Raw genomic sequence first — 23,558 nt, forward strand, 5'->3', positions numbered from 1 at the left:
CGTGCGTGCTAGCTGGGACGCCTCCCTGGGACCTAGAAGCGGAGGCGCTCGCTGCGGATTACGCGTGGCGATGCGATCTCCGCTCCAGGGGGGAGCCGCGTCCCGGCGCGGCGGAAGTTCGAGCGCGGAAACTTCAATCTCGGCGTGCCGTGCTCGAGGCGTGGTCTCGCCGCCTGGCGGACCCCACCTACGGGCGACGGACTGTCGAGGCGATCCGCCCGGTCCTCTCGGACTGGGTGAATCGCGACCGAGGACGTCTCACCTTCCGAGCGACGCAGGTGCTCACGGGACACGGCTGTTTCGGTCGCTACCTGCACCTCGTCGCCCGGAGGGAGCCGACGCCGAAGTGCCACCACTGCAGTGGCTGCAACGAGGACACGGCGGAGCACACGCTCGCGTACTGCACCGCTTTCGCGGAGCAGCGCCGCGTCCTCGTTGCAAAAATAGGACCGGACTTGTCGCTTCCGACCGTCGTGGCTACGATGCTCGGCAGCGACGAGTCCTGGCAGGCGATGCTCGACTTCTGCGAGTCCACCATCTCGCAGAAGGAGGCGGCGGAACGGGAGAGGGAGAGCTCTTCTTCCCTCTCGGCGCCGTGCCGCCGCCGTCGAGCCGGGGTTCGGAGGAGGGCGTTTGTCCAGCTCCAGCCCCTATGAGGAGGCAGTCTCCTCCCGGTGATGGTCACGGGGCGACCTAAGGGGGTTGAGGCTGCGCCGCACGCTACCGTCACTCTAGCGCGCTGGCACCAGGAGGACGGGACGGCGCGTCGGCGGCTGCGGACTGCGATGCGGTCCGCATTTTCGTCGTCGCTGTCGTCGCCGAACATACTGTTGAAGAGCAACCCGGTCGGCGGTGTATCGCGTTCCGACCCGGCAGGCTGGTTCTGGCCCAGCGGGGTATCCCGGAACACCAGCGGCACCGCCCGGGCGGCCTGGTAGGGCCGCCGTACCGCGGAGACCGACGTCGTTGGTCGTCGACTATCGCCTCGACGACCCGTCGGTCTGGCGTCCTCGGGGTGGCGCCGCGTGTCTGGTTGTAGTGTTGACCGCGGGAACCCCCCTACTCTGAACGGGTTCTGACCCCGGACGGAGATCGGACGTCGGGTGTAAGAGTGCAGGGGAGTCGTTTAGTGGGTGGGCCCTAAAATCCTTGGGCCCGCGATCTGCTCTCAACACCTGCAGATCGTTGAGTCTCACATACCCCGCGCGCCCCCTAGGCGCGGGGACCTCGTAGGAGGTTCGGCCCCCGGCCCGAAAAAAAAAAAAAAAAAAAAAAAGTTAGTTAGTTTTTAGCTAAGCTATGACTGTTATTTAGTTTTAGTTTTACTTTCTGACAGTAAAACTATTTAATTTTGTGATAATGAAAACAATTTTCAAGGTTTTTTTTTCTTTATTTTTAAATTATTGTATTTTAAAATATTAACAAAGTGCGTTTTTTTTTTCTTTATTTTTAAATTATTTACAAAACGAACGTTCGGGGTTATATCGCTCAGCTGAACGCCATTACCCCGTAGTGACTTCTTTTTTTTTATTGTTGTCGATATGCCAAGAAATCGTCAAAGGACCACCGTTAAAGCAGCTTGACCGAAGAAAGCTTTCTGTCTGCCAAAACTGCGATTGTAGGAGGTATGTCAAGAATCAAAACCAAAGCAAGTTGACGAAGAAAAGAAGAAGAAGAAACAAAAAACTTACAAGCGAAAAAATTTACGAGACATTTCTTCAGAGAGTGAAGACGAAGAAGCACCTTTGCGATGATGACAGTGATGATGTATGATGCATGTAGACGATAAAAATTATAACAAATTATATAAAATTACTAGCTGACCCGGCAGACTTCGTAGTGCCTCAATCGATAAATAAAAGACACATCAAGGGGACACATGTAATTCCGAGCTTTTTTTATATTTTCTCACCTTTTAAACCTTCTCTGGACTTCCACGAATAATTCAAGACCAAAATTAGCCAAATCGGTCCAGCCGTTCTCGAGTTTTAGCGAGACTAACGAACAGCAATTCATTTATATAGATAACAAAATTATAATTATTTGCGAGGAATTCGGAAAAAATAACGAATGGTATCCCTGAACTATCTGTGGACTGTGGGCTCATGCTATATTATGTTCAGGGTGGGATTCGCCAAACGCATACATCTGTTATTTTTAAGTTCAATAATAATATATCTATATATTAATACGTGAAGCAAATACTTTGTATCCCTTTTTACGAAAATTGCGCGGACGGAGGAGTATGAAATTTTCCACACTCATAGAGAATATAGAGAAGAAGTGCACAATGCTAATATTTTTTTTAAATAATGCATAAAAGATACATTAAATCAATAAAAAAACATTACACACACTACATACCATATATTTGACGCACACACGCATGCATACTATTTATTGTCAAACTTTAGTTCTTGACGTCTGTTGTCAAATTGAGAATAGATTATATTATTATATTGTTTGTCTTTGTTAATATTTTTTATAGTGTAGTCTTGGCGAATTTTTTGATTATAGAAGTATAATATACAATCATAATAGTGTACAAACTTACAATTCCAAATAATTATTGTCGAATTTCGACTACTGCGGGACCTCTAGTTACTTTTAATTCGTCTGGCCTCTGATTATAATAATTTAAGTTGATTTTACATCTAAGGCTTTATTATAGGCATTCGTTGAATTGAAACAGGCTAATCATACCTACAAATAATTGATGCTAATTTGTGATTGTAGACATAAATTTTATTGTTTATGGTTGACCTCAATAATATTTTTTATTAAAATGTATCTTACTCATTACATTCTAAAGAAAACATGTTAGAACGTCATTACCCCTAACCCTGAGCGGCATTACCCAAAGTCAGGGGCAATGCCGCTCAACCCTGTTTTTTTTAAAAGGTTTTCCCGTTACTAGTAGGTCAAAGATATATGCTTTTGTTGTTGAATTGTTGATTACGCAATAGTTTAAGACTTTGTTACATTTCTTAATTTTGATTTTTAATAAATATTTCAAAATATACACCATTGCCTTAAGTGAACGCCGCGCCATTCCCCCTCGCTACCCTACGCATAACACAGGGACCCTAAATTTTCAAATTTAAAAAAAATTCATATTCGTGCTTATGTAATGCAACTTATTTAAAACATAATAAATTTTGATGCAAAATCGGCCTATCCCTAGTTTCATCCATAGATAATAACAACAGTCTTTATAAACATCATTTTAGCGCGTATTTTATTGCCTACGAAGTATTGTAAAGGTAAATTCGAACCTTATTAACTCAATACTATAAGCTTAGGTCACTTTTGCGCTGACGTCCTCAATTATGTAAGATAGTAGTAATAAATAAATAATAAAATAAATTCGAAATACATGTGACTTTTTGTCGTTTAAAGATTAAATTAAAACAATTCGTTGTAAACCTTTTGTTTTGAGGATAAACTACCGCGTCCATTCAGTAAGAACGAACGCAACGAGACGGACGCCCGTTCAAATAAAATTAAATATGAGTGGGGCGTCGTCGACTCAATACAGTTTATTGCAAATATTTGATGTTTTCGGTAAATATCAAATTGTACAATACGCTTACATAGGCATAACTATTGTTTTCCTGACACTAATAGATATTAATTTTATTTTTGTTTCTGGCGATCTGAAATACAGGTGAGTCGTTTTTATGAACTTGAACACGGCTTCCTCCTCCTCCATCCTCAACTTCTCATCATGTTCGAGAACGCATCTAAAACGCTCTACTCACATCCCGTAGTACAATTTAACTCCAGAACGCCGGGGCGAGTCAATTTGATCAATATGTGGTACCAACTATCAGAAGGTTGCGTGTTCAAATCACGTCGGGGTCACCAATTGTGGTACCAACTATAGTTTTGTTGCAGTGAAATGATACCACTAATTATAATTTTATATTTAATTAAATAGCGATCAAATAATACAAATGTTAATAGAGAAGCACCAGCGTATGTTTTGTCTCGAACTCAACCGAATGAAAACATTTTGCGAGTACCGACGAATATTATATAAAGTGCGATGCTCCAGCGCAGGGCCGTACTCAGCGCAGGGCCGCACTCAGACTCGCTACAAATACGATGTCCTTGTGAGATTGGTTCGCCCCCCTATATTAAGTTTTTTCGTAGTCCTTGGATATCAGAACGTAAATGCCCCCTCCAAGCTTGATGAGGTCGAGGCAACGATGCATACCGACTACTTAATTCCTGAAACCGAAACGCGTGAGAGACCTTTCATCTAGATTCTCTTTAATAAAGCACGCTTGTGTACGTGTTTTATGTCCATATCTCAATACGGCTTTTATAAAAGCCTCTATTTTTTTTTCTTATCTTTCTTCTTCTGTCATTCATCATTTCATTCACCTGTCCTTCTCCCAGTCACCTGGGGTCGGCGCAACATGTTTTCTTGTTCCAAACTCCTCTATCATATACCATTTCTTCGTTCACTCCTTTCTTACACATGTCGTCTTTCACACAATCCATCCTTTTTTTTAGGTCTACCTCCTCCTCTATAGCCTTCCACATTCATAGTTAACACTCTTACCAACACTTACATTCTCTTACTTTCTTCTTCTGTCACTGTCATCTCCCATTCTTTTTTCTTTTCTTTTTTTTGTCAACCCTTTTGTAGGTTCTTCAAAATCGGTTGAAATGCTCATACCTAGACGCAGCGGTGGACTTTGTAACCGCCTAAACTGCTTTGCATCGTAAACGAACGCATTGTCAGCTTAAGGATGTACAGTAATAAATTTCAGATGCAAAGTGTCGGAATGCGAGAACAACATGTCGACAGCGGAGAACCCTACATGGTGGCCGAACAAGATGATTGATCGTTGTTACAGACCCGTCCTCAAAGACGACTATGGGACTTGCAACAGCAGTAGTTTCACTGACAGCCTAGTCCAGTGCACCGAGTGGATATACGAGAGTAACAACACTGTAGTTGCTGAGGCAAGGTGGACTTTATTGTCATTCGCTGAGACGGTCATGTTGCGTTGAACTACCGTCTCCCTGCGCCTTTAGTATGGTTTTAAAATTACACATGCGTTGTTTCAATATTAGCACGATAAATAAAATCTCTAAATTCAAGCTGTTCAAATTTACGAAATATTCGTCATTACGTTTGTCTGTGAAATTAAAAAAAGTGCGCTCGCTACAAGCGTTTCTGACGACAGCCGTCGTTGCCCAAAAATGACTTGTCGGAAGAGTTAATCCGGAACTCTCGATGCTTTTAGGCTTTCCAGGCACCGGTCGCCTTTTGCAACTTAACTTAAAGACATGACTCACTGAGTTTCTCAACGGATCATTGCAGTGTTTTGTGAGTCCGATCCGGTGGTAGAGTATTCAGTAAAGCACTGTGTCTGTGCAGGGACGTCTTAAACTAGGCTGGGGCCCTTGGGCACACAAGAATTTGAGGCCCTTTTGGAAAGTAAAAAAGCGAATTGTAATAACATTTTTTTACTGAGTATGACCATTTATTATAGGTAATCAAATACAGTATGAAATAATAATATTAATTATATTAGAATGCTGCTGGTTTTTTGGTTACGATTACGATAATGGTTTCTTTCGGGATTTCTGTTCAGCAAAATATTCCATTATATCTTTAAAGTTAATTTTTTGAAGGATATCACTTTCTATGCCCATAATTGACAAATTACTCAGCCGTTCTTGTAACATTGTTGTTCGCAATTCATTTTTTATTCTCTTAAGCTGCGAAAATGACCGCTCTCGACTACAATTGGTAACCAAATTGTCGGTCCTTCGGGGCCCCCTGAGAATGGAGGCCTTCGGCACGGGCTCCGTGTGCCCTTATGGTAAAGGCGGTATTGTCTGTGGGTTCCTTTGTTCGCCGGTGCTTGAGGTACCTAAAAGCGCCGTTAGCGGATCGGGAGGATACGAAATGAGGTGTTTTTGGCGACGTCGACTGTTTACTATTCTTTAGAGTGCTTACCAGACTGGTCCGTAGGATCGGGAATGTAATTACCGGTGGCCACGTGCTCGTGTCGTGCCGCTTTCTCGAAGTGGCGCACTGAAGCTGACTATAGGTACTTGCTGGACTCTAGGTCCATGTCCACATTTCGGATGAACCATGCGGCTCCGGCGGCTATCCTGCAAAAACGAGATTATGTGATAGAATAGTATCAATGATTACTGATGATCATAAAATGTATCAACGATTTGAAAATTACAGTTGAACTTGGGATGTCAACCGTGGAGATCTAATCTAATTGGTACCATACACAGCTTCGGCATGATGACTTCAATGTTCGTCACCGGGTGGATTTACGACGTGTGAGTACACAACGAATACAGACTTCAATCAGTCTATGAAAACACAGTTGGTAGTTGGTACACTGTTTCCGAATACAAAAAATTTAAAATCGCGGAAAAATATAGAAACAATTTTAAATTCAAATTTAACGGAGAGTTATGCTTATTTTATATATTTTTATAGAGATATTTTTTTTTTGTGATCGTGCGGCGATTACACACGGTCTTCATTATCGCAAATTCAGGGCTACTTCGGCACTTTCTGCAATCGTTGAAGCCCGCTGAGTTTCTCGCCGGATCTTCTCAGCGGGTCGCGATTCCGATCCGATAATAGTTTCATATGCGAAGCAGCTACCCTTGAGTTGTTTGGTCTACTTTGGAGGCGCTCGGGCAGTTGTTAGCAAATCACACCCCTCCTGGCTGAGCTCTTGCTCGCCCACCTGCCCTAGTAAAACTGGAAAGGCCTCCGGGCCACCAGTAATCACTCAGGCATAAAAAAAAACAATCATAGAAGGGATTTTTTTTTGGGATTAAACGGTAAGGTTGGTCCGGAGTCCTCTCCAACCCAGCTAGGACGGATGGGCCCTTCCACCACTACTTAGCCAGGAGGGATCCGAATGAACTTGTTTATTTTGAAATTATTTATAGCGCGATTCAGGTCTTACTCAAATCATCTCAATCTAGCTCTGTATATATCTTCTAGAGTTTTCTCGGCCTGTACACTGCTTGTTCACTAGAGCCACAGTAATGGATTGTTTTAGTCAGCAATTCGTAAACATGATGGAGAAAAAACACGTCAGAGTTATCGACTGTTATCATCGATATTTGGTTTAATGTGTTCAGAAACTTACTATGTACGTTTTCATGTTAAGGCTAAGTGAATTAATTGTTTTCATAAATCAATAACATGTCTTCCAGCTGGGGTCGTAAGCCGGCGCTTGTAATATGTATCGTCGGCAGCGCTGTGGGGGTTTTAAAAGTCCTAGTCAAGAACTGGTATATTTACGTAATGGTCGAATTCCTAGAGGCCTGCATGTCTGGCGGTACATACACTTCGGGTATGGTGCTCAGTAAGTCTCATAAAAGTTTTCAAATTTTTACGTAGTTACGTAGGTAAGCCTTTGTAAAGTTTAGCTGAGGAGGATCGAAGAGATTCGGAGATTCGCAGGAAAATCATGGTAACCGACATAGCCCAAAAATTGCGTCGTTGAAGTGGCAGTGGGCAGGACACATGCTCGTAGAACGGATGGCCGTTGAGGCCGGAAAGTTCTTCAGTGGCGACCGCGTACCGAAAGACATAGCGTGAGTAGGCCTCCCACAAGGTGGTCCGATGGCCTATTGAGGCTCGCGGGGGTCCGCTGGATGCAGGCAGCGCAGGACCGGTCTTTGTGACGAGACTTGGGGGAGGCCTATGTCCAGCAGTGGACGTCTGTGGACTGATAAGAAGTGCTCGCGAATCCGGTGTGGAACTAAATCATTTCATTAAAAGCCGTAGTATCATCAACAGTGCCTCAGCCTAGCTTTATGTAATAATTGATTCTTTAGGTGTACATTCTAGTGTAACTTTCGCTAAATGCTAACAACAATTTTACCAAATTTAAAAAAAACTTTATGGCCAAAAGCTCGGTGTACTCGAATTGAGCAATGCGAATATGCCGATTTACAAAATCAACTGCCAAATTTCAATGTTTTTAAGGAATCTAATACTTGTACACTAACGTATTACACGAAGAGTCCTAACTAATAAATCAAAATCAACTTACTTTTCAACTTACTTATAAATATTGGTAGGGGCTCGCTCGTACTGATACGAACCATCACCACCCCTCCTTCCAGAATAAATAGTTCATGCATTCCTACATAAAGGGCAGAACAGCGACATAACTAAATCTTCAACCTCATGCGACAAGTGAGGGCCTTCACGTTATGATGTCAACAGATTTTATTAACCACTAGCTGACCCAGCAGACTTCGTAGTGCCTCAATCGATAAATAAAAGACCTAAACTTTTGTATAAAATAAACTTAAAACAAACAAAAGGAATTTTGATATTAACTACCATTTAAACCTTCTCTGGACTTCTACAAATAATTCAAGACCAAAATTAGCCAAATCGGCCCAGCCGTTCTCGAGTTTTAGCGAGACTAACGAACAGCAATTCATTTTTATATATACCTAGTCAGGTCATAAATTCTGTCACATGTTTAATGTAAAATAATTGAAACTAGTTTATTCATTATGTAACTATTCATATACCAAAATGAACTTAACAAAACATAGATTCTTATGACACTAAAGTTTATTCAAAATGACCTCCGTGGTTTTGAATACAGGCCTTCAATCTGCGCGGCCAGTCGTCTATCGCAGCACGAACGAGGTCCATGTCAATATCGGCGGCTGCCTTAATCAAGGATGTCTTGAGTGACTCCAAATTGGGATGAGGCTTTGAGCACGCCTTTTCCTCCAAGTGTTGCCATATCTTGTAATCTAACGGATTCAAATCTGAACTGGAGGAGGGCCAGTCTTCGTGCCGGATGAAGTCGATTTCACGCGCCGCCAGCCAGTCTTGTGTGCTCTTCGCTCTATGAGCTGGCGCCGAATCTTGTTGGAATACCCAGTGCCTGTTATTGAACATGGTATGAGAAACAGGTTCCACAAGGTTCGTCAGGACTGTATTTTGATACACAACTGCATTCGTTTTTACACCTTTCTCACAAAAATGTACCTCTGTTAAGCCCCAATAAGAAACTCCCAACCATACCATGAGCGAGGATGGAAAATGACCTCGTGGGACACGCGGAATACGGTTGCTCGCTTCTTCACTACTGTGTGCGTACACCTTATCATTCTGTTTGTTGTAGCTCTCTTCTGCGGTAAAAAATTTTTCATCCGAAAAATGAATTTCCCGATATTTTTTTCCCGCGTATCGCTTCAACAAAGCGCGGCATCTCTTCAGTCTCAGGTCCATTAGACGAGAATTCAAACGATGTCCTATTTTTCTTCGATATGCCCGAAGCCCTAAGTCTTCATTTAACACCCTTTTCACCGTGGTTCTGCTTAACCTCATCTGAAGGGCCAACAGTTTCTGCTTACGTTTGGGATTTCTTTGAATTCGCGCCTTCACAGCTTTTATCACTGCTGGAGTCCTAACAGACCGAGGGCGACCACTTCTTGACCTGTCATCTACACTAGAGTCTTCATTGTATCGTTTGATGGTATGATAAACGAATCTTTTGGTTATATTCAAATTTTTCAGTATGTTAAAAATTTGAATTGGCGCGTAACCGCAACGATGCAACGCAATAACTGCAACACGGTCTTCTTTAAGCGTCCACTCCATATTTAAAAATGAGTAAAATTCTAAAAGTATACATTTTTTATTTTCATGAACAATTCGAAATTCGAATTCAATAAACTTTTTTGTGGCCAGCATTCTAAAAGAAAAGTTTTTACTGTGTGACAGTACTTATGACCTGACTAGGTATATATATATATATATATAGATATAGATTAACCATTAACCATAACACCAGACGAGGGGTGAGCCCGTTAATTAATCATTAATTTTCGTTTCTAAAATATTTCTCCTTTACTTCCAGTGTTAGAAATCTGCGGAAAGGACAAACGTTTACTAGCGGGCGTTCTATTTTCCTATTTTATATATTTTGGAGAAACACTATTCGCTTGTATGGCCATGGTGATCCCTTATTGGAAGACTATGATTCTGATTATATACAGTCCATTAATATTATTCTTATCCTTCATTTGGCTTATCACAGAGAGTCCTAGGTGGCAGATAGTCAAGGGTAAAACAGAAGAAGCCAAAAATACAATGATTTTGATGGCGAAAACAAATAATCAATATGGATATGAACGAACTGTCTAACATTGATGGAGTGGGCTTGAGACAAAAGTTTGATATAAAAGAAAATGAAAAAGAAGGTTTCCATGTTATTTTCAAATCTCCAGAGATTTTAAAGAGGGTTTTTGTGGCGTGTTTTTGTAGATTTTCAGCAAGCTTCGTGTATTACGGTCTAATGTTGAATTCTGTTTGGCTTCCCGGTGATAAATACATTAATTTTTTACTAATAACCATAATGTCATATCCAGGAGAATTAATCTCCTTGTATTTCATGAAAAACATTGGAAGGAAATTGTCTTTAATTATTGGATTTATTTTGACCGCAGCGTTGTGTTTCTGCTCCGCTCAAGTGCCCGAGAGTAAGTTTTATGAGTCTTTATTAGGAAATAGTTAATCTGATAGACGATAAGATATTTAGATATTTTCATTTTGCGTATACTTCAAATATTACGAGAACCATTATTAATTTTAACAAGCTTTTATTGGTCTCGTTTGTATCTAGGTAGGTACCTAAGTAGCGGAATCTTTTGTATGGTACGTATCGTCAGCGTAGTAGACTACTGTTATTACTGGTGTTAGTTTTTAGGTATTAGTTTATTACTGGTGGGTAGGACCTCTTGCGAGTCCGCGCGGGTAGGTACCACCGCCCTGCTTCAGCCGTGAAGCAGTAATGCGTTTCGGTTTGAAGGGCGGGGCAGCGGTTTTAACTATACTGAGACCTTAGAACTCATATCTCAAGGTGGGTGGCGCATTTACGTTGTAGATATCTATGGGCTCCGGTAACCATTTAACACCAGGTGGGCTGTGAGCTCGTCCACACATCAATGCAAAGAAAAAACTACGCGTAGGCCCGGAAGAGCACTCTATAACCGATGCTCCAAAAGAGAGGGCCGTGGACCGACTTCTTTGGAAAGAACAGATTTGCTTAATTTAGGTAACCATAATTATATCACAATATTAGCCCTATACCCCGGGGCTATAATTTTTAAGAAAAACCTGCTTTTTAAGATCGTTGGAAATAAAACGGTTTATTATTAAAACACAGTGCACAGCACAGACAATAAGACATATCGATTACAAATTCAACATAAAATGTATTTATTTATAAAACAAGTAAGTATTAACAGAAAGATAATAGGTATGTACCTACCTAGAGAAAAAGTTGTCGTATTTTACATACAAGTTTGAGATAATTTTTATCATAGTTTATTTATTTAGATATTATTACATATTGTAAGTCGGGGCTTACTTAGGTAAAGTTTTTTCGTATTTTATTTAAAAATCCTATTTAATTTTTATCATAGTTCATTAGCATTTAATTGTAATATAAATGTTACATTCTGTAGGTAGATATTTTGGTGCTTCTGATCAAAATACTGCGACAAGTAGTTTTCCTGTCCTCTCTTGTTGTTAACCTAACGTTACCTAAAGAACTCTGAAGAGGTCAAAACGTCAAAACCTGAGGGTGCAAGGTCAGGGCGGGTGATGACCAAGCTCTCTCAATATTTGTTGGGTGGCTACGATTGTGTGTGATCTGGCGTTATCGTGATGAAAAACCAAGCCGTTTTTCTTTTATGTCTCGTTTGATTCTTATCATCTTTTTTTTATTGCTTAGATGGGTGGACGAGCTCACAGCCCACCTGGTGTTAAGTGGTTACTGGAGTCCATAGACATCTACAACGTAAATGCGCCACCCACCTTGAGATATAAATTCTAAGGTCTCAGTATAGTTACAACGGCTGCCCCACCCTTCAAACCGAAATGCATTACTGCTTCACGGCAGAAAAAGGCGGGGTGGTAGTACCTACCCGTGCGGACACAAGAGGTCCTACCACCAGTACTCTGTTGGCGACAGAGAACCGAACTGATGATTTTGACCGGCGGTCCTCTTCCTCGCGTCATTTCCTCACTGCTAAAGCTCGTGACCATAATATTTCGACAGGATTTTACTCCTTGTAGTATCTCTCTAGCGCTTCCGACCACTGGCCGCATGAAGCGCTTCGTGGAATGGGATCTCTAGTATGGTGCGGATTTTATCGAACCACCTTGTCGGACTGTGCCCGCGCGGTCTCTTTCCTTCGATCGTCCCTGTCACGAATAGTCTCTCCAAGCTGTCAGGTGTTTTCTGAGCAATATGACCGAAGTATTCGAGTTCTCGGCAAAGGCAGAGTGTGGCCAGTTTCGTCTTGATCTGCAGTTGGTCTAAGATAGACGCGTTGGTTCTCTTCGCTATCCAAGGTATCTGCAGCATTCTTCTCCAGCACCACATCTGAAAAGCATCAACGCGTTTGCGATCAGCCGCTTTAAGGGTCCAGATCTTGGCTCCGTATAGAGAAATGGCCCGGCGGTAAAGGGTCATAATGAATAATGCCCTTCCAACCCTACAACCTGTCCTTTGATCGTCTTCACGCGTCCTTGTCTTAGGTAACCCATTTTTCATCGCCAGTGGTTAATCTTTTCATTATGTTTTCGGATTCTTTCGATAGAGAATCACAAACAAGTACACGATTCATATCGTTTTTTTCAGCATAGCTCGTGTGATGGGTAAAGCAATCTATTTCTATTTCCAAACTTCTTCAAGAGGATCAAATTTGTTTTTGGGTCAACCTCTAGTTTTTTTTTGACCTTGTCTTAATTGGGTACTACTGTGTCGGTCTTGTTCCACTGTTTTACATATGCCATCAACTTTATCCTTAACGGATCGGCCAGAGCGAGCTTCATCTTTATATTAAAGTTCCCGAACTGATTCGAAAACATTATGACATTGTGTGAAGTTTTTGAAGCACACATTTTTTTTTCGCGACATGATTTCAGATTTTTCTCTTTTTTTTTTTGGAGGTAACGACTAAAACAAAGATCTTTCACCGAGCAGGCGTAACTGCTCGGTAAATCGACGTCCGGTGAACGACGGTCCAAAAGTTATTGTTCGGAACTCGTGTCTTTTTTTTTTATGGCCCTTGTAGGTAGACGAGCGCACGGCCCACCTGATGGTGAGTGGTTACCGTCGCCCATGGGCTTCAGCAATGCCAGGGGCAGAGCCAAGCCGCTGCCTATCGAGAGCCAATCCACCTATGTTGGTAACCTAGAGCGTTATGTCAGCGTAACTGGCCGAGTAGGTGAGCTCACGGGGCTCTGGAGGCGTTGCTAACACGATCCCTAGCAGAAGCAGTGCTTCGCAGAATCTACCACCGGATCGGAGCGCGATCCACTGAGAAGATCCGGCGAGAAACTCAGTCTGCTGCGTCTGATGGTTCATTTGCTCGCCGAACCCTTCGTCGCAGGCGACGGGCTCGACGAGAACGGTTCCTAAAAGCATCCCTAGTGGATCGGGAAGAAATGTCTTTATCGAGATTCAAGCATCTGTCCAATATATTGTATACCCATTACAATAAAACATTAAATATGTATCGAACACCTTCCTTAAATTCGCTCATCAGGCCATAAAATCTCAAAAAATATTGGATTCACTCATTTTGACAAAAAGAAGAAATATAGAAAAATGTCGAGTAAACTATTTCTACTTTTTATTTTGTTCTGTTTCTAGCTTTTTAAATGTCATCAATTTAATTGTGTCAGGGCCAGCCAGATACAAACATTACGACCAAAGAAAATTCACTGCAACTTTAAGTTGTTATATGAAAACAGTTTTTCCCGGAATTAATTATTATTACTTAATATATATAATACGACTCCTGTTTTCATTCATATTTATAATAATTAAGCGTACGTATAATAATTCTTTGCAGCGTATTTATGGACCAAAATATCGTTATTCCTCGTCGGTAAAATGTTGATATCCGGTTGTTTCACTGGGATCATAACATACTCTATGGAGCTATTTCCGACTAGTGTACGAGGGTTATTACTTGGTCTTGGCGCGCTCACGTCTAGGATCGGGAATATGATGGCACCTCTTACACCGATGTTGGTAAGTATACCTAGTATATTCAAAATCAAATGAACAATATTCGCGAAAATCTTAGAAATAGTACATTGTGCACCAAGGGAGAAAAGTAGGTAGCAAACACGCGATGCACATACTATTTTTTCTCCTACCAGGCCGAAAGTTCGTGGAGTATCGAGTCGGGGTCCAGGGGCGAAGCCCTGGCCGTCGGTAGGGGGGCGGAGCCCCCCCCATACTCATAAAAAAACAATTTACCAGTTTTTTTATTTTTAAATAAACTACTACTAATTGAATAAGAATTGTCTGATGAACTCATCTTTGTTTAATACTTCACTATTAAATTTTATTGCCTTTTATTTATTTCACTTTTACACTTAACACAATATTGCAAATTACCCGAGCAGAACAATGGCGGAGAATTTTAGGTGCGTGAGAGCATACGTAGACACTAACGCGCATGCGCACTTGTCAGTCAGTACACAGGGAGGAAAAGTTACACTTTTTTCCCTGTACAGCGGGAGGAAAAGTTAGACTTCCTTCCCTGTTACAGCGGGAGGAAAACCGAACTTTCGGCGTAGGTAGGAGAAAAAAAAATTATAGGTGCCTCTATGCATTTTTAATTTACTGTATCAGTATCGTTTGCTAGAAAGTTTCCGCAGCATTTCGATTCGTCATATTTTTAATGGTTTTAATTAAATGATACATAATAATAATGTAATGTATGTGTAAAGTTGTGATGTGATGACGTGTAGTACAAGTTCATTGACATTTGTTTTTATGATACTAACAGATTGTTTATAATTTCGGATGGGTAGACGAGCTCACAGCCCACCTGGTGTTAAGTGGTTACTGGAGCCCATAGACCATCTACAATGTAAATGCGCCACCCACCTTGAGATATAAGTTCTAAGATCTCAAGTATAGTTTTACAACAGTTGCCCCACCCTTCAAACCGAAACGCATTAATTAGTGCTTCACGGCAGAAATAGGCGGGATGGTGGTACCTTCCCGTGCGGATTCACAAGAGGTCCTACAATCAGTAATTGCGCAAATTATATATTAATTTAGCGGGTTTGATATTTATTACACGATGTTATTCCTTCACCGTGGAAGTCAATTGTGAACATTTGTTGAATACGTAATTCATTTTAAAAATTGGTATCCGCCTGCGGGATTCGAACACCGGTGCATCGCTCAACACGAATGAACCGGACGTCTTATCCTTTAGGCCACGGCGACTTTCATAATTGGAGCAATGTAAGCAATTTTAATTCCACTAAATTTGTCTTTAATCACGAAGTAAAGTAACGTAGGATTTTAGCGTTTCTTTTACTAATGTCTGTAGCGAACGATCACTTTAATGGTCGTCCCGTAAATTCTAACTTCCAATTTTGCTGCAATGTTGTCTGCTTTGTATGTCAATCCCAAATTCTTCTTCTTCTTCGTCACTTTCTTCATTGCTGAAAGTCGTGTCCCTGAAACTTGACCGTTGCCTGTCTCGTGAGCTGTTTCCATCTCGTCCGGTCCTCAGCTGCTCGAATGGCGGTTGCAACCCAGTTAGAGCGGTTACTTGATCACACCAACGGCTAGGTAATCGGCCGCGGGGTCTCTTTCCTTTTACTTTGCCCGTCACAATCACTTTGTCCAAGTCAATCAATCCCAACACTTACTTACTATTACTACCGTGAAGACGTAATGCGTTTCGGTTTGAAGGGTGGGGTAGCCGTTGTAACTATACTGATACCTTAGAACTTATAATATCTCAAGGTGGGTGGCGCATTTACGTTGTAGATGTCTATAGGGTCCAGTGACCACTTAACACCAGGTGGGCTGTGACCTCATCCACCCATGAAAGCAATAAAAAAAGGGTGCGTGTACTTATGTACGCGCGTAAGAAGTTATTCTTTATTTTTATTAAATTTATTTCTTTTTTTTTAAGTATTTAATAATTAATAATAAATATTTAACGTTAATAATTTAATAATATGAATTATATTAAATAATAATTTTGTCATTTATATTACTAAATAATACATACGGATAGTTAACCTCAATTGTATTGGAGCACTTAGGAAGGTTGATGAGCAGAGTTTTTTCACAAATATTTTCTAATATTAATTAGTATTGATTTAAATATTCAATTTAAATCATTTCTGATTATAATTCAGACGCACATATAAAATTCGCACTTGTATAATGAAAACAAAATGAAAACACGTGTTTTAAATGTAGAAACTCAAAGCATGTGGATAAATATTATAAATATAAATACACAGTGAACCAAGGCGGCGTGCGTGCCAACATGCGCCACTAACAGAGGTTCTATTTCTGTTTTGTTCTTCTTTTTTTTTATTGCTTAGATGGGTGGACGAGCTCACAGCCCACCTGGTGTTAAGTGGTTACTGGAGCCCATAGACATCTACAATGTAAATGCGCCACCCACTGTTAAGTATGTGTGCGTGTGCCTACGCATACGGGGTATTTCAACAAATATAGGTCAGTGTGTTAACAGCAGGCAAGTGTTTCACTCGTGTATCCCTCGTATCTAACAGTGGCGACGAAATACGAACCTACCCCGTTTTGTACAAATTAACAAAAAATGTCCGGTGCAATGTTCGGATTATTATCCAGTTTTGACCACAATCTGCAGTCATGGGAAACGTACAAATGCAGAATTTCTCAGTGGTTCGTAGCTAACGACATTAGCAGAACAAGTGATCCTGCAGGGATAAAAAGACGAGCGATATTGCTGAGCGCACTCACGGACGCCACGTACAAATTAGCAGCGGACCTCGCGGTGCCGAAGACGTTGACCGATGTTCCATATGAAGACATACTCCGACTATTGGACGATCATTTTACTCCCAAGCGTTGTGGTTTCGGCGAACGTTATAAATTTTACGTGGCGGTACAACAAGAAGACGAGACCTACCCTCAATGGGCGGCCAGGTTGCGCGGGCTGACCGGGCATTGTGGGTTTGCCAACGTGGAGGAAGCTCTCAGAGACCGATTCGTTATGGGGATGTTACCAGGACCTGAACGAGAAAAGTTATTTGCACAGGATCTAACGGCCCTATCGCTGGCTAAGGCGGTTGAAATGGCAGAAAGCGTGCGCAGCGCGCGAGTTGGAGCAACCACTGCAGCAGTACAGGTCGCAACACACGATCAGCTGTTCAAGATGACGCAATCGACGGCGGCAGGCCGGTCGGGGGCGCTTCGGCTGAAGGATGGCGGCAATAAAGTGCAGTGTCAAGTGTGCGGTTATCGTAATCATGATACGTCTCAGTGTCGGTTCGCTAAATTAAAATGCAAAAAGTGCAATGTCACGGGGCACCTACGTAGGATGTGCAAAAAAATTAATTACCTGGAGGCAAATGTGGTGGATGACGGCGATGACGATGGTGAATGTTTTAATATTAGGTCTGTTAAAGGGGAAGCCATGACAGAGACGGTGACGATTTCGGGGGTCGAATTAAAATTCGAAATAGATAGCGGGTCGGCCGTTACTGCGATTTCTGAACAGACATACAGAAAATATTTTAACAATGTACCATTGTCTAAAACAAAAAAACGATTATTTTCATATACGGGTAATAGTATTATTTGTATTGGAGTAGTACAATTACAGGTCAGTTATGCGAATGAATCACATTTACTATATGTTTGCGTCATACGAGACGGAGGGCCGCCAATTCTCGGTTGCGATTTCATTTCTAAGTTTAAGTTAGAATTATTGCCGATACAATATTGTAAACAAGTAGATGAAAACAATATAATTAACGCGTTGCAATCTCGTTATCCTATGGTTTTTTCCGATAAATTAGGTTCGTTTAACAAATTTAAAGTTAAATTACATTTAAAGGAAGATGCAAAACCGGTTTTTATTAGAGCGCGACCATTAGCTTTCGCTTTAAAAGACAAAGTAGATAAGGAAATAGATCGTTTGGTGGCGGCCGGAGTATTAAAACAAGTTGACCACGCGCGGTATGCGTCACCAATCGTACCGGTATTAAAGCGGAATGGTTCCGTACGTATTTGTGCAGATTATTCGACGGGCGTAAACAAACAGTTAGTTGTTGACCAGTACCCTTTGCCGACGATAACTGAACTTTTTACTAGGTTGTATGGTGGACAACAGTTTAGTAAACTGGATTTATCTAGTGCGTACAATCAACTCGTGTTAGATGAGGAATCACAGGAATTAACTTGTATAAATACTCACAGGGGAGTTTACAAGCATACCCGCCTTTGCTTTGGCTTGGCCAGTTCACCGGCTATTTTTCAACGCGCTATCGAATGCGTGCTGGCTGGCGTGCCCGGCACGTTGTGCCTGTTAGACGATATTTTAATAACCGGGAAAAATAAAACTGAACATTTGCTACGATTACATCAAGTACTGCAGAGATTACAAGACGCGGGTTTGACCCTTCAAAGGGAAAAGTGTGAATTTTTCAAGGACGATATTAATTACTTAGGGTATGTAATCAATAAAGATGGCCTTCATAAGTCGCCAGAGAAAATTAGGGCGATGACTGATGCGCCGGTTCCGACTAATGTTAAGCAGTTGCAATCATTTTTAGGGTTAATTAATTATTACAGAAGTTTTGTTCCTAATGCGTCTGCAATTTTAAAGCCGTTATATGAGCTTTTAAAAAAAGGAAATAAATGGTACTGGGGACATGAACATGAGGACGCTTTTAACGCGATTAAAAAATGTTTGGCGTCGGATCAAGTATTAGCTCATTTTAATCATAACGCGACCATCATTTTAACTGTCGATGCTTCGCCGTCAGGTCTTTCGGCCATTTTATCTCAGATAGAACCAAACGGGTCTGAGCGACCGGTCTCGTTTGCGTCGCGAACCCTAAATGCTGCTGAGAAACGTTATTCTCAGATCCAAAAGGAAGCCACCGCCATTATTTTTGGAGTTAGGCGTTACCACCAGTACCTATATGGCAGGGCGGTTCCCTTTATCTTACGCACAGACCATAAGCCACTCTTATCGATTTTTGGCCCTTGTCGAGGTATACCAGAAGTTTCTGCGAACAGACTTCAGAGGTATGCGATGTTTTTAAGTAGCTGTAATTATAGAATTGAATATGTTCGTAGCACAGACAACACCGCAGACTTCTTATCGCGCGCCAGCCTAGGAGAGGCGGGGACAGCCGCGGAGGGCAGGGACAGTGTAGATGCTATGATACCCGATTTGGATAGAGCTTCTTATATAAATTTTGTTGTGGAAGGTAATTTACCTGTATCGTTAGTCAAATTACAAGACGAAACAAATAAGGATTTAATTTTACGTAAAGTTATTCTATATGTCTTAAATGGATGGCCAAAAAAATTGTCTGATGAACGGTTAAAGCCATATCATATGTGTAGGTTGCAATTATCTTATGAAAACGGTTGTCTGATGCGGGGACACAAGGTTGTAATTCCGGAGTCATTACAAAAGGATATTTTATCAGAGTTACATCAGTCTCACTTGGGAATTGTTAAAACTAAAGCTGAAGCACGTTCACGGTTCTGGTTTCCCGGGATCGACGCCGCGCTCGAGCGCATGATAGCTTCGTGTGACGTATGTATTCAAATGCGACCGACTCCAGCACGGGGCCCGATCGCGCATTGGGAACACCCCCCACAACCGTTTTACAGAGTGCACATGGATTTCTTGGGACCGATAAACGGTCAAACCTTTTTGATAATAGTAGATGCTTATACTAAGTGGGTGGAGGTTTACAATATGAAATCCAGTACATCTGCTTCAGCCACGATTGAAAGATTATGTGAGTTTATGTCTAGGTTTGGTATTCCTCATACTTTAGTTAGTGACAATGGTACATCGTTCACATCACATGAGTTTGAAAATTTTTGTACATTGAACGGAATTTCACATTTGAAGTCACCGGCTTATCATCCCGCTAGCAACGGACAGGCTGAAAGCTTCGTCAAAATTATTAAAAAGGGTATAAAAACGACCTTGCTTAGTGGAAGTGGAGCGAGTCTATTTAGTAAAAAACTACTAAAATATTTATTTGATTACAGGAATTCCGTACACACTCTGACTGGGGTTTCGCCCGCAGAGCTTGTTTACGGTAGAAAACTCAGAATGCGTCTGGATCAAATTATACCTGAGTCGTCATCGCCCTCATCCACAGCTCTTGCTGATGTCGTTAAATTTAAACAGTGTTCGCAAAATAAGACCAAAGTAAATAAAAAACAACGTTTTATCAAGGGAGATTTTATTCTATATAAAAAGCATACGGTCAACGGAAAGTTATTTGGTGCAAAGGCTTCATTGAAAAGACAATTGGGAAGGTGTTGTACTTAGTCAAAGACTGTAAGTCTTCCTTGTTATTTAAAAAACACCAAAATCAACTAATACCTTATAAGGGTACCGATTGCAGTATTCACGAATACAAAGATGTGGATGTAGAACCGGTTTCAAGGAGAGGCAATTTGTCAGCAGAAGAACAATCATCCTCGAATGAAGTGACTCCGATAGACACAGGGGACGAGGAAGAGGACAGGTCTGGGATGGAGGGCAGCTCAGAAAGGGGGGAAGCTACCAATTCTAATGCTTGTGATGATAGTAGTTTACCGGTCGAAGTACCTCTCATCACGTCACCGTCGCCGCAGCGGCAAGGTGTCGAGTTAGCAGAAGAGGAGGATGAATTTCTTGAGGCCCTACCAGACCCGTCTGTCGAAGAAGGCTCTGATGGCATACCCGCACGACAAAACGCCAGCAGACCTGAGTTTACATCACGGAATAAACGCAATCGGCCTAGGGTTAACTATAAGCAGTTTTTTTAGTATAAGTTTCTTTTTAAGTTTAGTATAATCTTTTGTTTTGTTTAGAGTAGTTATGTACATATTATATCTAAGCTAAGGGGAGGAATGTTAAGTATGTGTGCGTGTGCCTACGCATACGGGGTATTTCAACAAATATAGGTCAGTGTGTTAACAGCAGGCAAGTGTTTCACTCGTGTATCCCTCGTATCTAACACCCACCTTGAGATATAAGTTCTAAGGTCCCAGTATAGTTACAACGGCTACCTCACCCTTCAAACCGAAACGCATTACTGCTTCACGGCAGAAAATAGGCAGGACGGTGGTACCTACCCGTGCGGACTCATAAGAGGTCCTACCACCAGTGAGAAGTTGGTAGAATTATTTCCTCAACTTAATAAGCGATTTAGTGGGCAACTTCATTCTGTTAATTTTGTGTCACGGTGCGCGCGCATCGTAAAATTTCACTCTCATCAATTTTTCATAACGCGCCTAACTTCAAAAAATTTTGTTGCGTCGAAAATTTTAGATGTTATAATTTTTTTAACAGTGTCAATGTATACCAATGATGTTATAGTAAAAAGAGGTAGATACGTTATATTAGTACTAATACGAAGTCAAGCTTGTCCGCGGCGTATGTACCTATATATATTTATAAACACACTAAACTATACGATATTATGCGGACGAATTAAATGGACGATTAGTTGATGATAATATCATATAGCCGCGTGAGCAGAGTTAACTTGACAAGGTTGTAATGTGTGAAAAAGATAGCATGCTAACTAGCAAGACCGTAAACAAGACGGATATATATTACGCAGTGTCGTTGCGATGTCACGACTTACTTCATAGATTAACAATTAAAATGTCACAGAACGAACATAAAATTGTTTGATGCCTACGGTTTAGTAAGCAGAATTGATATATTTAAAATGAACTCCTGACTATTCTTTTAAGAAATAAAACAGCGAAGGACAAATATTTTTATTTTTGGAGTTTACTCCTTTAGAATCGATTTACATATATAGGCCCGGGGTATGAAAATTATGGGGACCAAAATCGTACTAGCATGTCACACGAAATGCGTTATGCGCCTGATTGGCTCCTGATTGCGTGATGCGTGCGCGCGCCAATCAGGAGCCAACGCGCGGCCGCGTTATCGCAGGTGACGCCGGGCTGCTGCGCCGGCAGTCCGCCACAAAGCCTCGTACTGATCGCGCGTTTCTCTCATTATTCTATTTTCATATATTTGTTAGTCGTTTGTTTTGTGTCTCGTTAATTTGTTAATAATCTGTAGTGTATCGTGTTGTCGTAATATAGAACTATTTCTCGTATTGTTTCGTTTAATTTTTTATATCCAGTAAACTCCAGTCGTGCGTCGGAGCGGACACACACACTTTTTTATTTTCATTTAGTTCATTATTATTTGGCCGCCAATCCTCTTCATGTCTTTGTCTACGTACAATATACGGCATTGGTTACACCTTAATTCATTTGCCGAAAACCTTTAAAAATAAAATCAAATTTGTTAATTCATTTCTCGGTTGTTGTGAGCTAATGTGTAGGCAATATCATGGAAATGTCCTGTCTGTTACATTACTGTTTTTAATCTTGACAGACATCTCTCTTACACTCGGTGACCGGAGTATATGCCGTCGCACTCGAGCCTTTTTTAATAAATTTAAGCTAATATTTTGGATTTCTTAAACAATATAAAAGCAAATCAATTTAAAATTAATATTTACGCATGACATGTCATCCCTAGACTTTTGGGAGTCTTATTTGTATAGTTTCTACAGTGTCGCATATCACAAGACGGCATTTTAAAGAAATTTCGCGGAACAAAAAACACAGTCAACGTTACCAATGCTTTCACGAGACTAAGCTTGAGTGCGCTAATTAGCTCAGTTTTACGGCGCCACTTTACGAACTCAAGTAACTTATCTACCTCTTTTTACTATAACATCATTGATGTATACAACATATTTTACCTAACTAACTAGGACAATATTTAAATTTCTAGTGAGGCGTTGCGTTGTGTCTTGTGAGCTTTAATTCGCGCTATGCACTTTCAGATGACCTTTTCACCGTCGATTCCTTCAATATTCTTCGGTTGCGCTGCAGTAATGTCAGGGTTACTTATCATCCTGACGCCGGAGACAAGAGACCAACCGCTGATGGATACGGTACGTCAAGTTGAAGAGAGTGTTCTTAAGGAGAAACAAGTCAATTCCGTTGCAACTGCTATGTAGAATAGAATAGGAGAATAAATGTGTGTTTTACTTTATTTTAATCTTTAAACCACGACCACTGTCAAGAGTGTACGACTAGGAAGAAGATATACTAATATACAAGTCTGAGGTCAAAATTGTAGTTCACGCTTTCTGGACGTCGTCGTGACCTAAAGGATAAGAGGCTCGGTGCATTCGTATCTATCGATGCAACGGTGTTCGAATCTCGCAGGCAGAAGTGATGAATATTTGGTGTGATGATCAATGGATTAGTCAACTTTGACTAGCGATGCTCCTTTAATAATAAAATGGTGATTTGGAACAATTTGCCAGTGCCAATCATGATTAGAGGAAGCGCTCACAAATTAGGATACTGGTTTTAAATGGTTACTGGAATATTTTGGTAACATAATGTGAATTCCTCCACCCAGCTGACCTGAGGTCAAATCACAAGTATCACATAGCGGTA

At 41.3% G+C, this 23,558-nt stretch overlaps 1 protein-coding gene and 2 long non-coding RNA genes across 7 annotated transcripts; 1 reads left to right on the forward strand and 2 right to left on the reverse strand.

Moving 5' to 3' along the window:
- Positions 1 to 3,356: 3,356 nt before the first annotated feature.
- Positions 3,357 to 23,145, forward strand: LOC101739388 (solute carrier family 22 member 15-like). Of its 5 annotated transcripts, none has more exons than XM_062673143.1 (6): positions 3,357 to 3,667; positions 4,782 to 4,977; positions 6,221 to 6,321; positions 7,219 to 7,370; positions 13,909 to 14,090; positions 20,112 to 21,033. In XM_062673143.1, exons 1-6 carry the CDS (start codon positions 3,510 to 3,512, stop codon positions 20,163 to 20,165), a joined length of 843 nt encoding a protein of 280 aa, XP_062529127.1. In that variant the 5' UTR covers positions 3,357 to 3,509; the 3' UTR covers positions 20,166 to 21,033. The 5 variants fall into 5 exon arrangements, with proteins under 5 accessions (XP_062529127.1, XP_062529125.1, XP_062529126.1 ...); XM_062673141.1 differs by lacking the exon at positions 20,112 to 21,033 and adding an exon at positions 22,934 to 23,145 and having other exon boundaries at positions 3,430 to 3,667; XM_062673142.1 differs by lacking the exons at positions 13,909 to 14,090; positions 20,112 to 21,033 and adding an exon at positions 9,900 to 10,213 and having other exon boundaries at positions 3,432 to 3,667.
- On the reverse strand, positions 5,472 to 16,234 carry LOC134200365 (uncharacterized). Its single transcript, XR_009975251.1, has 2 exons — positions 16,105 to 16,234; positions 5,472 to 6,138 (listed from the first exon to the last, which is right to left on the reverse strand). It is a non-coding gene; the product is annotated as an uncharacterized LOC134200365 (long non-coding RNA).
- On the reverse strand, positions 21,746 to 22,823 carry LOC134200364 (uncharacterized). The gene is made up of 2 exons (XR_009975250.1): positions 22,604 to 22,823; positions 21,746 to 22,363 (listed from the first exon to the last, which is right to left on the reverse strand). It is a non-coding gene; the product is annotated as an uncharacterized LOC134200364 (long non-coding RNA).
- Positions 23,146 to 23,558: the final 413 nt, after the last annotated feature.

Source organism: Bombyx mori, chromosome 16, assembly GCF_030269925.1.
Source record: "Bombyx mori chromosome 16, ASM3026992v2".
Taxonomy (NCBI): domain Eukaryota; kingdom Metazoa; phylum Arthropoda; class Insecta; order Lepidoptera; family Bombycidae; genus Bombyx; species Bombyx mori.

What these genes read in the sequence shown, in the direction of transcription:
- LOC101739388 (XM_062673140.1), top strand. Translation starts at nt 16,666, where the DNA reads ATGTCCGGTGCAATGTTCGGATTATTATCCAGTTTTGACCACAATCTG. An exon ending in TATAAATTTTGTTGTGGAAG is followed by an intron (nt 19,310 to 20,111) that starts GTAATTTACCTG and finishes ATTTGATTACAG; the next exon opens with GAATTCCGTACACACTCTGA.